This window comes from Castanea sativa, chromosome 8 (assembly GCF_040712315.1).
Source record: "Castanea sativa cultivar Marrone di Chiusa Pesio chromosome 8, ASM4071231v1".
Lineage (NCBI taxonomy): Eukaryota > Viridiplantae > Streptophyta > Magnoliopsida > Fagales > Fagaceae > Castanea > Castanea sativa.
The window spans coordinates 38,304,711-38,321,255 of record NC_134020.1 but is presented as its reverse complement, the minus strand read 5'-3'; the positions used below and the strand labels follow the sequence as shown (position 1 = coordinate 38,321,255).

General features: G+C 33.8%; 1 protein-coding gene and 1 long non-coding RNA gene across 3 annotated transcripts; both read right to left on the bottom strand.

Annotated features, from left to right (window-relative positions):
• Positions 1-4,748: 4,748 nt before the first annotated feature.
• On the bottom strand, positions 4,749-5,621 carry LOC142608081 (uncharacterized). Its single transcript, XR_012839424.1, has 2 exons — positions 5,447-5,621; positions 4,749-5,217 (listed from the first exon to the last, which is right to left on the bottom strand). It is a non-coding gene; the product is annotated as an uncharacterized LOC142608081 (long non-coding RNA).
• A 1,643-nt stretch (positions 5,622-7,264) lies between these two features.
• LOC142607914 (uncharacterized) lies at positions 7,265-14,676 on the bottom strand. 2 transcript variants are annotated; one of them, XR_012839393.1, is made up of 10 exons: positions 14,396-14,676; positions 10,653-10,733; positions 10,537-10,564; positions 9,784-9,866; positions 8,724-8,756; positions 8,513-8,591; positions 8,357-8,409; positions 7,980-8,040; positions 7,764-7,875; positions 7,265-7,526 (listed from the first exon to the last, which is right to left on the bottom strand). XR_012839393.1 is itself a non-coding variant. In XM_075779582.1 (10 exons), exons 1-10 carry the CDS (start codon positions 14,447-14,449, stop codon positions 7,440-7,442), a joined length of 642 nt encoding a protein of 213 aa, XP_075635697.1. In that variant the 5' UTR covers positions 14,450-14,676; the 3' UTR covers positions 7,265-7,439. The 2 variants fall into 2 exon arrangements, 1 of the variants encoding a protein (XP_075635697.1); XM_075779582.1 differs by having other exon boundaries at positions 7,764-7,846.
• Positions 14,677-16,545: the final 1,869 nt, after the last annotated feature.

The window sequence follows — 16,545 nt, the reverse complement described above, 5'->3', positions numbered from 1 at the left end:
CCTCCGAGGCCCACCGACCACCACCGACAGTGCTTGCCAGTCTAACCTTCTCCTCTCTTAAGGTCCCTCTCTTTTCTCGTTCTCTTAAGTCTAGCCATGGCCAAGATTTTGCTTGCCCCAACACCACCATCTTTGGCGGTGCTTCTCAACAACGTCACCAACGCTGGTGATTGTTGGGTACCCTCTCTTTCTCCTTCATTTATTTTCTTTTCTATGTGGGTTTTTTTTTTCCTCTTGTTTGCTCACTGATTTTGGGGTGAGAGGGATGAGATTTTGTTTTATGAATAACATTTTGTTTCAGTTTTGATTAGCTTGATGAATGGGTTTTCTTGTTTGGATTTCTGGAATTAGCAATAACTATTATTATTGTCATTTTTAAAGTTGGTTTTTGGGTGGGCATTGAAGATATTTGTTGAAATGCCTCATAGAGTTTTAGTTCATCTCTCTGTATTCTGCTCTTTTTTTTTTGGATTTTTATGCCAAAACTGTGATGCTATGTGTATGGAAATTGGATTTTTTTTTATTAGCTTGATTAATGGGTTTTCTTGTTGAGTGTAAAGCTTGATGGTTTTGCTTGAGTTTGAAAATTAGGGCTTTGCAATATGGCCGAATCTATTGTGATTGAATGAAAATGGGTTTTCTTGTAATTGTTGTGTGTATGGGTCTATTGGCTTTGGCATTTTGGAAATGTTGATACTAAATCTATGATTTTTTCTTTTGATCTTGATTTCTTTGCCTAAGAGTATCCATTTCTTATTCCTTAGTTTCTTTCACTGAAACAGATCTATGATTCTTAGCTTGATAAAAATCTCTCAGCTTGAAGTTTGTTACAGTGGATTAGTTTTTTCTCATTCCCTATGTTACTACTGTGGTTTAAGTTGTGAAATGCACTGAAGATGTTTGAGAAAATATATGTTAGAAATTTGAAGTGATGTTAATCTAATTTATTTGTATGTTGTGTAGTCTCGAGGGAGATTCATTATAGTAATTTTAATGCCACTGAACTAGGTCTTCTCTAAAGCTGCCAGAATCTTGCAAGACTTCCTTGAGGCTCACAATGATGCACCAGTCCTAGTCCGGAATCCAGTCCAGCCTAAATGGTTTGTCCCAACACGGCCACGATACAAAGCCAACTTCGACAGAGCTCTATTCAAAAGCACTGACTTAGCTAGTTTGGGCGTGATAATTCGAGACACCAATGCCGCGATCATAGGTGCTCTGTCAAAGCGAGTCCCACTCCCCCAGTCTGTGGCAATGGTTGAAGCTCTAGCTTGTAGGTGAGCTGTACAATTTGCTATTGAAATTGGGCTACACGAAGTGATTTTTGAAGGTGATGTAGCAGTAATCATCAACGCTATTTCTAATGGATCGGCCAACCAATCCTTGTATGGTCACATAGTCGACGACATTCTAGCCTAAGCTTCTCTTTTATATTTCTCTGATTTTTTTTTTGTTCCTTGGTCATGTAATAAAGTAGCAAATACCTTGGCCAAACGTGCTAAAGTAGGGTGTGATTTACAAGTTTGGTTAGAGGATTGTCCTGAGGACTTTGCCCTTCTGGTTTTGGGTGATGTTTCGTGATGTTTTTTTCCTTGTTTCAATAAAGCCCAGCCTGTATTTGGGGTCTGATTTCTAGAAAAAAAAATTTCTTCTGTAATGGGAAAAAAAAATTTAAGTTTCGAACTGACTTGTCTCGGCCATGGCATCATTATTTTTGCCTTCCATTGTTGCCATTGTATAATTGAATTGCTGAGCACGAAACTAAAGTTTCCTACCGAAATTTCCATAAAATATAAATAAATTACTAAAATAACCACAAAACTAAAATATGACCAAACTACCCTTACAAAAAAAATGACCATAATACCCTTAGAAAAGAAAATGACCAGAATCGTCCCTATACATAGAGAATATCTAAAAATACCCTTAGAAACTTAACAAAGACCGAGATACCCTTAGTTAGGGGTTAAGAAGTTTTTTCAACCCAACCCACCATGGTGGGTTAAAAAAAATCCAACCCAAACCCATCATAAGGGTTCAACTCAACCTAACCCAACCCACGTGGATCGGGTTAGGTCGGTTGGACCCATGGGTTGGACAAATTTTCTTTTCATTATTATTAAATTGAGCATTAGAACAACACCACTACAATTAAAAGCAAATTTATAATCAAATAATCATGAGCATAACGCCGAACAAACACAAACTATATAAGAAAAACTTAGGGTTTGGGTTTTGTATGTGCAAGTTAAATTTGAGCTTATATAAAGGAATAAAATAAGTTATCTAACAATACATTTACATGAAAAAGCTTGTAAGTGACAAAAATGCTAACTTTGACATGACACATGTTAGAGAAGATGAAAGTGATAGCAAAAACGTAAAAAGGAAATAAGATGTACGTGAAAAACCCTAAGAGAAGGGATGAAAAACCATGGTTTGAACAAGAATGGAATGTTATTGCTTTGTTCAAATTTGTATTATGTGGAGAAAATAGGTCGCTCTTGTACAATAAGGGTGTTCTTCCTTAAAGAGAGACCTTGTTTTCTAACTTTACATAGCTGTGATATGGAAAGCTGACTAAAGGATGGAGATTGCGCCAACGTGGCACTAAGACCTGTGGGTAGGTGACTTTGCTGCTGCTTGGGAAACAAGTCCTGGACATTGAGAGGGATATCGATCTTGTGAATGATACACATGTCTTTAAAGTAGTCCGGCAATGCATTTTACCAATAAGGAGTGTCCCATAGTTAACGACACTTAGAAAGTCATTATCTCTTTTTTGTGTGTATTTAAGTCTTATGTCGGATGCATATCTTACTTCCTTTTCAAAGTAGTCATGCCTTTGGCATGGACCAAGAATAGGATCTTTCAGTCAATGCTTCCTCTTCCTTTGTTCACAGTCATTCCAAGTGTAGGGTCCAGATCCAACCACATATGCATTCTCCCATGCCTTAGTGGTGTAATGTACAGGGTTTGTTTAGGAAAATGGGCAAAAAAAAAAAATATCAAAATTATATAATATATCTTTTCAAATATAAAAATATATTAAATATAGGTGAGTCTGGTTGGGTTAGGCAGGTTTGTAAATCTCATAACCCAAACCTAACCTGACTCACTGTTAAAAAAAAAAAAAAAATCATGACCCAACCCAACCCACCATCTCCTAAAAATTGACCTAACCCGGTGGGTTGGGTCGAGTCGGTTTGGTTTTGGTGGGTTCGCTACACACCCCTATCCTTAATACCTACAAAATGATCTCGAAAACATTAGAAAAGACCGAAATTCACTCAAAACCTAAAAAATAACCAAAACCCCTTCAATTCCCTCTAACATTTAAAAAAAAAAAAAAACCATTACAACCTATAAAGTGATCAAAATACCATTAGAACATGAAAAATGACTATAATGCCCCTGAAATCTAAGAACGACTCTCTCTCTCATTTCTTGTAAATTCACCTCCTCTGACCAACAATTCTTTCCTTTCCCTCTTTTCAGTTTTCACCTCTCTCTCTCTCTCTCTCTCTCTCTCTCTCTCTCTCTCTATGAATTGTTTTTCTTCACCTTTTACGGAGCTCTAAGAATCCCACAAGCCCACGGAGCTCTGAAGTTTTGTCTGCTCCGGAATTTTCTCAGTTCGGTAGCAGCATATCTTCTTTCCTTCGATGTCGACAATAAAAGATACAGTTCCCTCTATCTCTCTCTGCATCTCTCTTTGTTTGCGAAATTTGCCGTTTATCGCCTCTAAATTTCGGTACATCCCTTTTTAACATTCCTTTTTCCATCTGGTTTTTATTTTTTATTATATATATTTAAAATTTCCGTTTGGTCCCTTTATTGCTTGATTGTTTTTAATTTTTGGTTCCTTTTTGGGTTTGCAGGTTTGCTAGGAACACAACCTAGCAGGTTTTGCTTCTGCTATTACTCCTTTTGGTCATTAGCAGGTGAGAAAACTATGATGATTGTATATACTTAAACCATGAGAAAACTAATGACTGTATCAGGAGAAAACTCTTCTCTGTTTGTAAGGGTTGATTCAGCCGGTCTCATCAATGGATGGAATGTAAAAATCGTGCTATTTGCTTAGTAAATAGGATTGTGCTAATTTAAGTCAAAACCCTATAAAACAAGTACTTCCATAGGCTGGTGAAGAAAAGAAGAGTAAATAATATGGGCAATGTTTATTTCATACTGACAAATACCAATTGTAGCACATAACTGTCATGATTTCAGTGCAAGAAGTGTGTGCATATTTGTGTGTAATAACTGGTTTGCACTAATATTTACCCAAATAACAGAATATCAAGACTCAAGCAGGCATATGGGCAATGCATCGGAGTGACTAGGGACAAGTTGCTGCAAAAGTCCCGGTAAGTCGACTTAAGCCTAGTCTCAAGTTGATAACCACATCACTAAAAGGTGCTATATGGCAGTGAGGTTTTTTCTTTTATCAAGAAAATAAAAAAAAGGGAGAGAGGTGATGTGTGCCTTGAAATTGGACATGAGCAGGTCTATGACATGAGCAACTAAATTTACCTAGTGAGACAGTTATAAAAAAAGTAAAAATAAAAATAAAAATAAAAATAAAAATAAAAACCTTGCCATTGAGTAAGCACTAGCATAAAAAGTAGCCGTCCGTTTCATTCTAGTTGACCGTCCAAAAATGCTATTGACTAATTCAACATGTAAATATAAAATAACAGGATGTTTCTAAAAATTTCGTTATTTTGATCTACAATCTCTTTAAATTTTTTTTTTTTTTATAAATCAGAAAATTTTATTAGCACAGACACCAGAAACAACCTGAGATGCAAATAGCAAGCAAAAGTACAAAAAACCCAATTCTGTACTAGCCAAAATGCAACACAACAGCTCTCAAACTCTAAAACTCTAAAAGTAGAAAACACTCAAAACAAAATTCGAGATTTGATTCCGAGATGCTGCAATAGCTACAGAATTACAACTTAGTTGTACACCACACAGAAAAGAAATGAAATAGAAACTCTATACCTGTGTCCTCCCTAGGACATAAAAGAAAAAATTTATTTCTTTATACAAACCCTTCCCCTTTAAATACATAGTTGTTGTCTTTTTCCTCTGCTAACTAATAAAATAAAATAAAATAAATACAAATAAAATTTCAACACCACACTAACAAGAACCCACACCCCCTGATGAGCAGAACACAGAGCCACAAGTTTTGGAAAAACTGAATCCCTAAAAAGCATTTCAACAAGCACTTTCAGTGCCACTTATATGAAAGAACAATTTTTTTTTTTTGAGAAACTATGAAAGAACAAAATTGGTACCTCACCAACACAGAAATTTGCCAAAATTACAGTGAAATGAAATTTAAGAGCGAAATTCCAAAATTTTCTCAAAAATCAAAAAAGAAAAAGGGGCATCAAACAATGAAAGAGAAATTAGGGTTTTGTTTGATTCTTACCTTAAACAAAATCAAAACGAGTTGATCCCTTAAAAACCCTTAGCAGTGAGTAAATGAGGATGCTGATGGGATGAAGTGAAGTTGACGGACATGGGAGAAGAAGCAGCAATCTGAGGTTTTTTTAAGAGAAGGAAAAAGAGGTAGCACACGAGAGAGAGAGGATATGAAGTTGAGAGAGAATCACCTGTTTTTCGTTTTTTTTTTTTTTTTTGGCTTTTATACACTAACCTAGTCTCCCGGTAACAAGTTTCGCACTAAACTTAAATCAACTGTCACAATTAAAATAACACCGATTAATAATATAGATTTGGGTGGGTACCGTACCCACTAAAAAAAATAAGGGGTACAGTAGAATGACCCTTTTATTAGTGGTATTTGATAGAATGAGGATGTTGATTAAATAATTATTTAATCTAACAAATTAATTATAGATCAATGTTGTAAGTTCTTTTTCAAATAGGAGTAAATTTGTCTATTTAAATAATTTTTTCTCATTTCCATCATACTTTTTAAAACATCCAAATAAGAGAAAGTACTAATCATTCCCCTCTACTCTCCTCCCCACTACTCTCCTCCTCTCTACTCCCCTCTATTCTCCTCCCTCTCTAAACTTCCAAACAGGCCATAAGTCTCTCAAAGAGGATATTTTCAGAGCAGCAGTGTGAGGAGGAAGCATATCGTAAGTTATGATGGGTTTGAAAGAATGATGCAAACTAGCATCTCGAGTTTCAAAAACTCGATTTCAATCTAAAACTCGAGCGGTAAAGACTCGATTCCCACTTGGTGAGTTGGCGGTATAATGCCACATAGATCTCGAGTCTCTAAGACTCGATTTTGTACTTGAAGAACAGAAATGATTTGAACAAGAACAAAGGCGATTCGAAGAACAGAGACGATTTGAATTTGAAGAGGCATGATCTGATCTGAAGAAGAAGAACGAAGAGAGACGATTTGATCTGAAAAGGAAGAACGAAGTGAGACGATCTAATCTGAAGAGGAAGAACGAAGAGACAATTTGAAGAGGCACGATCTGGTCTACAGATCTGCCGTCAAAGAACGAAGAAGAACAAAAAAATAAAACAAAAGGAAGAAGAAGGAGAAGAAACCTAGCAGATGAAGAAACCCAGAGATGAAGAAAGGTAAAACTCGAGTCTTTAAAACTCGAGTCTTAAATGCTTCCACGTGAATTTTTCGTCCACATTGGCTCTCACGGCTTGCGAATCGAGACTTATAAACTCAAGTTTTATCTTGAAGAAAGGTAAAACTCGAGTCTTTAAAACTCGAGTCTTAAATGCTTCCACGTGAATTTTTCGTCCACATTGGCTCTCACGGCTTGCGAATCGAGACTTATAAACTCAAGTTTTATCTTGGAACTCGAGTTTTAAAAACTCGAGATGCTATTTTTCATCATTGTTTTAAAACATGACAACTAACTAAATTTTTTAATATTTAATGTTACTTGAAAAAAAAATCCTCAAAACACCTAATCAAACAAACCCTTAAACAGCATGTCGTTTTTGCAAGAGGCGGACACTTTTAGCGTGATGTGACTATGTAAGCCTTATATAACTATTGAGTGTTTTTGTTTCGCCCAAGACTAAGACCATTCTGAAACAAAACATCAACATTTTCATTTTCATTTCATTTGAACGCATGTCGTCTAACAGAATGAATAATGTCTACGCACCTCACAAAACAATTCAGAGTTCATGTTTTCCATTTTGCTTTTAAAACTTTTATTTCCCGAAACCAAGCCACATTACTGCTTTTGGCGTTGGCCCAAGCTTCAACCATTAAAAAAAATAAGAACAAACAAAGTGTTAACATAGAACATCTCAAATGCAATATAATTTTTTTTTTTTATATAAAAACAATTTCTAAAAGGTCAAGGTACCTAAATTAAGCTGTTCCTTACTGTCACAAGTACAATGCTACAAAGATTACATGGCCAAAGCTCACTCCAAATATGGGATGGAATAATAATGAAACATGATCACTTCTTGGATGAAGTGAAACCCCCAAATCCCATCATTGCCGCAACATCAGGATCAATTTCAGTTTCCTCTTCTGCCACCTCTTTCTGAACATAAAAAATATCAGGAAACATGACTGTTAAACACACTCTCCTATCAAAAAAAAAAAAAATACTCTCCTTACACGTATAAAGTATAACATGTTCATGAATTACATAGCATTGGCCTGAGAAATTAATATCTAGAGATAGGCAAAAACAGCATACACCCTTTTTTTCCGACAATCTTGTGGCTCACTGCTCACATATACAGTATTAAGCAAACCATGGTAGTACAGTGCTCACCTTCTTCTCTTTTTTCTTTTCTCGACGTTGGCGCTTCCGTTCCTCCTCTTCTTCTTGCTGCTTTAAGATCCGCTCATCAAGATCTGGGAGAGAGAGAGAGATCAATTTTCCACTGCCAACCATAGATTACCAACCAGTTACATAAACCTCTACTGAAACACACACACACACACAAACTCCCCAAAAAAAAAATTCCTTCTCCTTCAAATTCTTTACCTTGCTCTGTGAAGCTTCCAGGAACTCTCCGCTTCTTAAGAACTTCAAATCGCTGTTTGACCTATAGACCATAAAGTTGCAGCTCAAATACACCATAACAAGAAAAATATGTACTTATGATCAAATGGTTCAGGCCAGAAAAATAGTTTTATCTTTAAATGAATAGTGGTGATCTCCTCTTCGACATCTCTGGAAGGTGGGATTTTTAGCATCCATGTTACATATATTACATGGTTTACTTCTATATATCTTCACATACATAGAGCCTAAGCTTGAGAGTTTCCCTAAGAAAAGGTTGCATCCTTTTTTACACATTCAATTATGCCTGTTTATTAAACTTTCATTCATCATAATTAAAATTACTTGCCAAAATGTACCTGGTCAACAGATGCCCGTTCAACCCGCATAGACATACCCAACGCTCTTTGATCTATGTGACAAGATAAAAAGAGCCATTAGAAGAGTGATCAAACTAAGAAAACTCTTCATTAAAAGAATTGATGAAACAATATTGTCTACAGAGAACCACATACGTTTCTTTCCATTGATATGATCCAAGTAATTTGCAGAATCTTTCACTACACACTTACAAACAGAACAGTAATATCCAGCCTGTAAAATGAACAGATTTAATCAAGAAAACATGGTAAATAAAAATGTTTAATATAAGAGTACTATTAAAGAAGATAGATATCAGCAATAACCATATGATGACATGGGACACATGAGAACATGGTCATGTACCTGCTGACTTAAAGGTGCCACTGGAGTAACAACCTGCAAAATTAAATGACAAAATAAATTCATGTATTAAGTCGAGCAAGATTTGGTATAAGATATTCAACATACAATTATAGATGTTTCAAACTGTTTAAACTAACAGGGAAATAAAAAGTTATGCTATATGTGCCAAGAAACTTATCAGGCAGAACAAATCAAAACCTATGAAAACACAAAGTAAAATATACCCCACACAATTAGAGCAATAAAATGTAGAAAATCATGACAATTTTATTCCATATATTCACAATCGAGATCACGCCAACCACAACATTCAAAACTCAGCAGATTATATACCAAAGCCAAAATCCATAAAATATATATATATACACACACACACACGGTTAAGTCCATTACACAGGACCATATCCCAGTCTATAAAATGCTGCATGTCAATATGATTCAGGCCCACAAATATATAGCTCAATTACCAAAATGGTATTCTAATAGGACATTAATTCCTTAGTTTCATGTACTCTGAATGGTACATACAGCATTTCCTCATTTTCTGCGTAGTTTATTTGACCTGAAAATCTCAATAATCTTGCTGCAATATTTTCCTAGGGTAAAGTGAATAAGATGTATGAATAGAATTTGTCTCAATTGTTAAATAGATTTACAATTGTTCATTAATGAAAACTAATTATAATTATGAACTAGGTTCAAAGGAAATGCATATTTCTACTTCCACAATAAAAATGGAAAGTCCAAGACTCCAATTTTGAGATTGTCAACTGTTATAAGCAGGTTTGCTTCAAAGGTGTGATCCGTCTATATTGGTGGTGCATTTGTCACTCCATCTACTAAATCCCCATCCAAAGAGGTAAAAGTTTTAGTATCATCTTCTTTAAAGTAACAAAAAGCAACATAAGGCAGTAAGAGAGACCTAGTTCTTTTTGGCTAGAACACCTACTAATTACAATAGTGTCTGAATCTCCTAGTACAACTTACAAGCAAAATGGCCTAAGCACACAATCAAGAAGAAAAACAATTCTAGAAAAGAAACAGAGACAAAGCAACAGACCTGAGTTTTTCCTAACCGAGATTCAAGGTCCACTTCATAATCCCTATGTTTCAAAGGCTTCCTCTGCACTGGAGGACCTTTTGCTGCAATAAAACCAACCAATCATGTAAATTTTCACTCCCATCAATCTACTCTTCAGCAGAGCCAATTCTTTCAACATATAAACAACAAACAATATCAATTCTTCACTGTTATATGCACATGCACACACAGATTAGAACACCCAATATTAATTCTGCAAACCAATTACTTTAGAATTCACAGGGTTCAATTAACATGCACACAGAATACAACCGCCCAATATTGATGCTGCAAACTGATTAGCCTACAATTCAAAGGGTTCAGTTAGAACACACACATACAAACGCCTAATATTAATTCTGTAAACCCATTACTCTACCATTTAGAGAGTTTAATTAGCGCACACACACACATGTAGGCAGGTAGGTAGGCGCACCCAATATTAATTTTGCAAACCCATTACTCTATGATTAAAAGGGGTTCGTTAACACGAGTGTGAGTGCGCGCGCACACACAAAGTCAACACCCAGTACTATTTCTGCAAAGCCATTACTCTACAATTCAGAGGGTTCAATTTACACACGCTGTAGAACGCCCAATAGTAATTCTACCCATTACACTACAAGTCTAAGGGTTCAATTAAAACACACACACAGAGATACTAAAACCAATCAAACCAGAAACAAATACAAATTCAAACTGAAAAAAGATTATCAAATTAAAATCACTTACATTTGGATTTAGACCGTGACTCTTCCTCCTACAGTTCAACAAAAAGGAACCACAATCAACTAAGAGCAATTAATCACAATGAAATTTTTTTTAAATAAATAAATTAATTAAATTACCTGTCTTTCACGCTCTCGAGCTCGTTCCAAATACTCCTCCCGATCAAATTTCCTTCTAAACGTGTTATCAACCCCAACAACCTACACCAACAATCTCAAACAAAAATTAATTAATTAATAAGCCAGTTAAATTGTTTTATTTAAAAAAAATTGAAGTGATAAAATTAATTAGGGTTACAGAAATTAGGAACACTGTGATTGTGAATTTATTTGAAAATTGAAGAATTTGGTACCAAAAAAACCCCTAATTCTGATTTTGTTTGGAGTCTGAGAAAGATGAATTGTTGAAGGAAACGAAGTGAGTTATGAATAAGCTGTGATCGAAGAATTTTAAACTTAATTAATAAAAAAGGGTTTTAAGATTTATCACATTAGTTATAAGGTTTATGACAAAAAAAAATAGGAAGACGAGAACAAAAGAGGCTGTTTGGTCGAGTGGTATTATTCTCGCTTTGGATGCAAGAGGTCATGAGTTCAATTCTCACAACGCTTCTTTTTATCTATTTGACCAATAGTACCACATTTTAGCCACCCAAGCCTAAAATTCACCCACATTAGTCCATGCAAAGTTATGTAAAAAACTAAAAATACATGATTACAAAGTTGTGTAAAAATACATGATTCTATAATAACCGTGTAAATTTACATTAGTACTATTCATTTTATATTTGGTTTTTATACTAACGATGAAAGAAGAGAGTAAATGGTGGTTGTTGTGTGCGAAGAAAGAGAAACAATTAAAAAAAGAGTATTTTAATAAAATGTTGTGTAAAATAGATAATCTGATGTGGACTATTTTGAAGAGTGATTATGTAAAATATGAAAAATAGGTTCTTATGAAATATAATAAGTCAATTCCTATTTATTATAACACATAAGTATTATAGGTGATACATAATATAATTTATTACACAATATTTCTAAATGCATCGAATAGCAAAAAATGCCCTCCCTAACTTTGCTCCACCCAATTCTACCCACCCCAAAGAGGTGTTGGGGTGAAGACGAATTTTGTTGGCGCCCGCCTTAACCCAATATATATACATAATTTATTTGATATATATAGAAATTAGTTATCCATATAATTTAATATTTTCTATATGTCTAGTATTTTTTTTTTTTGGTATAAGTAGCCTAATTATAATTTGTGCTTTTTTTTAATACATGTTATACCACCATCTTCAAAAACTTTTTTTTTTTCACTCTTTCTTTTTACTCTCGATTATCTTTATCTCTTATGATTAGTAAAAGATAATGAGAAGTGCTACATCCACAACATTTTTCACAAAATGTTCACAATAAATCCTAAGTGGTAAGTTGTTGCTGGTTCTAATTTGAACCCACCGCTGACATTACTCTTTTGCCCACTAGAGATAGCTAGTAACGATCTGCCACTTAAGATTTGTTGTGAAAGTATTGTGAATATGTTGTGGACATAACATTTCTCAAAGATAATCAACTTACCCCAAACTCAACATGTTCGCTCTCGTCCCTTGTGGATTTTTTTACCACAAAAAGGGAATGTGGAACCCATGAGCGCATTGATCTTGTCTCACTGTATTGCCATCCCTATCATCAAAAAACTATCATCTATCTTATATCTTATGAGATATATCTCTCACAATATGTGTGGATCCTACATATGTGAGTTCCACATATTGTGAAACGGCTCTAGATAAATTACAAAACGAAGAGCCAAGAAAATTTCATAGGCATTGAACAGAGCTGCAGAAAATTTCTCTTAAAAATCCTATGAATCAGACTTTTATTTTGATCCAAGCTACAACCGACATTAACGTGAAACAAACAGCCAGTTTTTTTTTTTTAATATTTTGGGTAAATTATATATTTAGTCCCTAACTTTTACACCATATGTCAATTCAGTCCCTAATTTTTTTTATTGTGTCAAAATAATCTTTGTCATTAAGTAATGGATGGAAAATGTTGACGTGACTAACGGTCAAAATAAAATATTATTTTTATGCGACTTGGGATGCCAAGTGTACTGACACAGATTAAACTAAAAAAAAAACTATTATTTCAACTTATGAGAGAGATAGAGAGAGAGAGAGAGAACTGACACATCGATTAAACTAAAAAAAAAATTATTTTCCAATTTCAACTTATGAGAGAGAGAGAGAGAGAGAGAGAGAGAGAGAGAGAGAGAGAACAATGTCCAGCTCCACCCAACCATAAACTTCATTAAGTTATGTATATTTGTGTCAAGGTTCAATTCAGTATGAGAAATCAGAATTCAAAAGACCAATTTCAATTTATAAAAGTAGCTACTAATACTATCTCCTTCCTCTCAGATTACCAAAACAAACAAAATCTGAATCATTAATAAAGGAAGAATTCTGCAATTTCAACTTAAGGGCGGCGAAGCTAGCAACTACGTGATCACATCAACAACTTATATTACAATTTTGACCAGCAACTGCTAACTAAGAAGCATTGATAATAATGATTGGAGATTGTGGGTGAAAACCCAAAGGCAAAGAGAGTGGTGTTGCTGCTATTTGTGTGTGCTATATGCTCATGGTCGTGGTTAACTAAATATTAATGCTGTCTGTGTTTGCTATATGCTTGACCAAATGCCTTAAAGAAAAAGAAACACCAACAATGTGCTTAGTAGAAGCAGGGAAAGACATGGATGTAAAGCAAGGCAGAGAGTGCTGGGAAGAAGAGGGACTAAGACAGCCATGTTTGGGTAGGTGGTCGCGGTTGGCCTGCTGCCGCTGGAGATTTAGGCTTACACAAAGAAGAGTGTTAATGGAGAAGGAGATGGATTCTTAGGTTTCTGTTAGCCATTGGGTGAGGTGGTGTTGACATGGATTTTTTATCATGTCAGTACACTTGGCATCCACGTGGCATAAATTTTTTTTAAAAAATTTTCAATGTTAGTCTCGTCATTATTTTTCATCCATCACTTAATGACAAAGATTGTTTTGACACAATAACAAAAAGTTAGAAACTAAACTGACACAAGTAAAACTTTAGGTAAATTGACATATGATACAAAGGTTAGGGATGAAATATGTAGTTTACCCTAATACTTTCTATTGGTATGTAAGTTCCACATGCACTCCATTCTTCTTGAACCCACAACCTTACCCTCCCTCCATTCTATTCGTAAGTTTTAATTGGGGAGAAAATAGAGTTCAACATTACCCTCCACCTTATTCTTAAGTTGGGGAGAAAATAAGGTTTGAGCTAAAAGCCTAAAACTCATTAGCAGAGACAAAAGAGGTACTTATTTAACGCTCCAAAATCAATGCTCCCTCCTCTCATCTCACATAATAATAGTGGGTCTCAATAATTAAACTCATGTGAAAACCCACCACTCATGTGAGAGGATGGATGGAACATTATTCCCGGATTATTTTTCTGGGATTTATAGGACCAAGTCGATAACTTCAGTTACTAATGTTACATAAAACACACACATACACCATTGGTGTTGCAAAAACAGCATAACCAATTGATAATTCCACACAAGTCACAAACAAACACCATAACCTTCATTTTTTTGATAATTCAATAGATGGGTTGAGCTACAATACAAAGCTCTTGGGAAGCAAACACCATAACCTTATTTTCTTTTTTTTTTAAATGGCGAAGCTCTTGACTTGAGCATACGAATTAGGCAAACATAGATAGCTGAGAAACTCAGTTACATAAAATTGAATAAACAAAAAAAGCAAGTTTATAATCAAACCCGTAGAAAAAGAAATTAGGGTTACCTTCTCAGAATCGCCACCCTTCATAGCGTCTTTCTCCGGTGCTCTCCCAGACATCTTCCTCACCTTTTTTTTTTCCGATCAAACAAACACTTTTTGAGAAAGGAAAAGTATGAGAATCTGAGCTCTGCTTTTAAATTTTAATTTTAACTTGGGAGTGAACGCGTGGGTTGGTCTTAAACAATGGACGGTTGGGATTGGTTCTAGAATTTGTGATTTTATGGATTTTTTTTTTTTCTTAATTCCTTTCTACGTTTATAAATAAGTTTATAATTTTTTCTTTTTTTTTGGTTTAGACAAGTTGAAATGGATTTCATAAAGAAGATTTGGCTAAATTAGCGGAAAGTACATTCTCCATATCTAATGAAACTTCTTTTATCCATATTAATAACCTAGATTGTAAATAAGTTTTTTTTTTTAGAGAGTATAATGTAAATAAGTTCATAAGATATACTTTTTTTTTTTTGGATAAGAGTTCATAAGATATACTTGTATACACTTATAAATAAGTTGGTAAAATATAAGTTTATTATTTAAATTTTTTTATTAATATAAATAGTCAATTTTGTAATAAAAATTATGTGGTTTATTTTAATGCTCACGTCAACATTTCGTGTGCTAGTGATGCACTCCATTTGCCATGTAGACTATTTCCATTTGTGAGATGACAGTAGGGATAAAAATAAGATCGCTTTTTTTATTTTAGGAACTAAAAGTGATGAAAAAAAAATGTAAGGACCAAAGTGAGAATTGCCTGAAAATGTAGAGACGAAAATGTCGTTACGAAAATGTCGTTTTTGCCTTGAAATTATTGAATAGGAAAATTACAACAATCAATGAATGAATGTATTAAAACTAGTAGGGGTTAGCATGAATTTAAAATGATTAAGATCAAGAGGGATTGGAGGTGTTAAATTGGATGTGACTAAAGGGTTGAAATTAATGAATATATGGGATGAGAGGATTTGAATCTTTGAAACATCATTTATAAGGTGTCAATTAAATTACAAGTCTATAAGGCTCTTGGAAAAAAATGCATTTATGTTTAATTATATAATCAGTATGTTTGCGAGGGGCAATATAAGACAATTTATCATTTACAAACATCTTTTTTGGTTTGAATAACAAATATGTAATGGGCATGTTAGTCCAATTGTTACCTTCTTATGCACTAAGTACAAGGGGGTTCTAAGGAAGGTTTGGCTTAGCAATAAGGAGTGTTGTGAATTCTAATATTTTGTTTATCAAAAATATAAATAAATAAAAAGATGAGAAAAGGAAGAAAATGTAGGCAAATAAAGTAACTACTTTTTCAATCACCCCTGTCCAACAAATCTTTATAAATTTTTTTTTTAGAGAGTTTTAATTTATGGTTTCCACTTCTGATAATAGCTATTTATTATTAGATTAAGACACCAATAAGTTTTAGGTATAGGCGGGAATTGAATATCAAATTTCTTATTTAACTATCAGAGAATTTACCACTACATTAATTCATATTAATAGGTGCCTATCAAATTTACCAATTTATTAATGGTAACAAAACAAGTAAAACTAATTTAACACAAACTTGTTTCTAAGAAATTTTTTTTAATAGAAGGCTACTTACTTTTTTTTTTTTTTAAGAATCCTATTTGTACTAAACACTAACTTTGCAAAATTGCATAAATTATATATTGCGATGTTCACAGGTGTCAAAAAGCTGCATGAAAAAAAAAGAATAAAGAAAAAGAAAAGAAAAAAAGTTATGCCAAACGTTGACACATTAGAATACATACTAGTTGCACTTGCTTACCGTGGAAAAAAAAGTATTATAGTAATTAAGGTCAATTATAGATTTTATTTGTATTACAAAACAAATATATGAATCATTTGATTTTTAAAGTATATAGAGATTTTCATTAATCAAAAGATACATTAATTTTATGAATTTTGATGATTATGTTGTAAAAAGTTAATCTCATTTGTTTACAAATTTTGATCAATCATAAAGTTAGGGTAACTATTTAACATATAAATATTTATTTAACTATAATAGTTTTTTAGTACCTACTTGTTAAAGACAATATATCAATTATCTAAAAACTTCTAAGAATGATAACGAATATCATCATCTTCCAACAATAAACAACTGAGTTTTGCTAAGAAATTTA

What these genes read in the sequence shown, in the direction of transcription:
- LOC142607914 (XM_075779582.1), bottom strand. Translation starts at nt 14,449, where the DNA reads ATGTCTGGGAGAGCACCGGAGAAAGACGCTATGAAGGGTGGCGATTCT. An exon ending in AGGGTGGCGATTCTGAGAAG is followed by an intron (nt 10,734 to 14,395) that starts GTAACCCTAATT and finishes TTGTTGGTGTAG; the next exon opens with GTTGTTGGGGTTGATAACAC. An exon ending in AACGGGCATCTGTTGACCAG is followed by an intron (nt 8,041 to 8,356) that starts GTACATTTTGGC and finishes TATGGTCTATAG; the next exon opens with GTCAAACAGCGATTTGAAGT.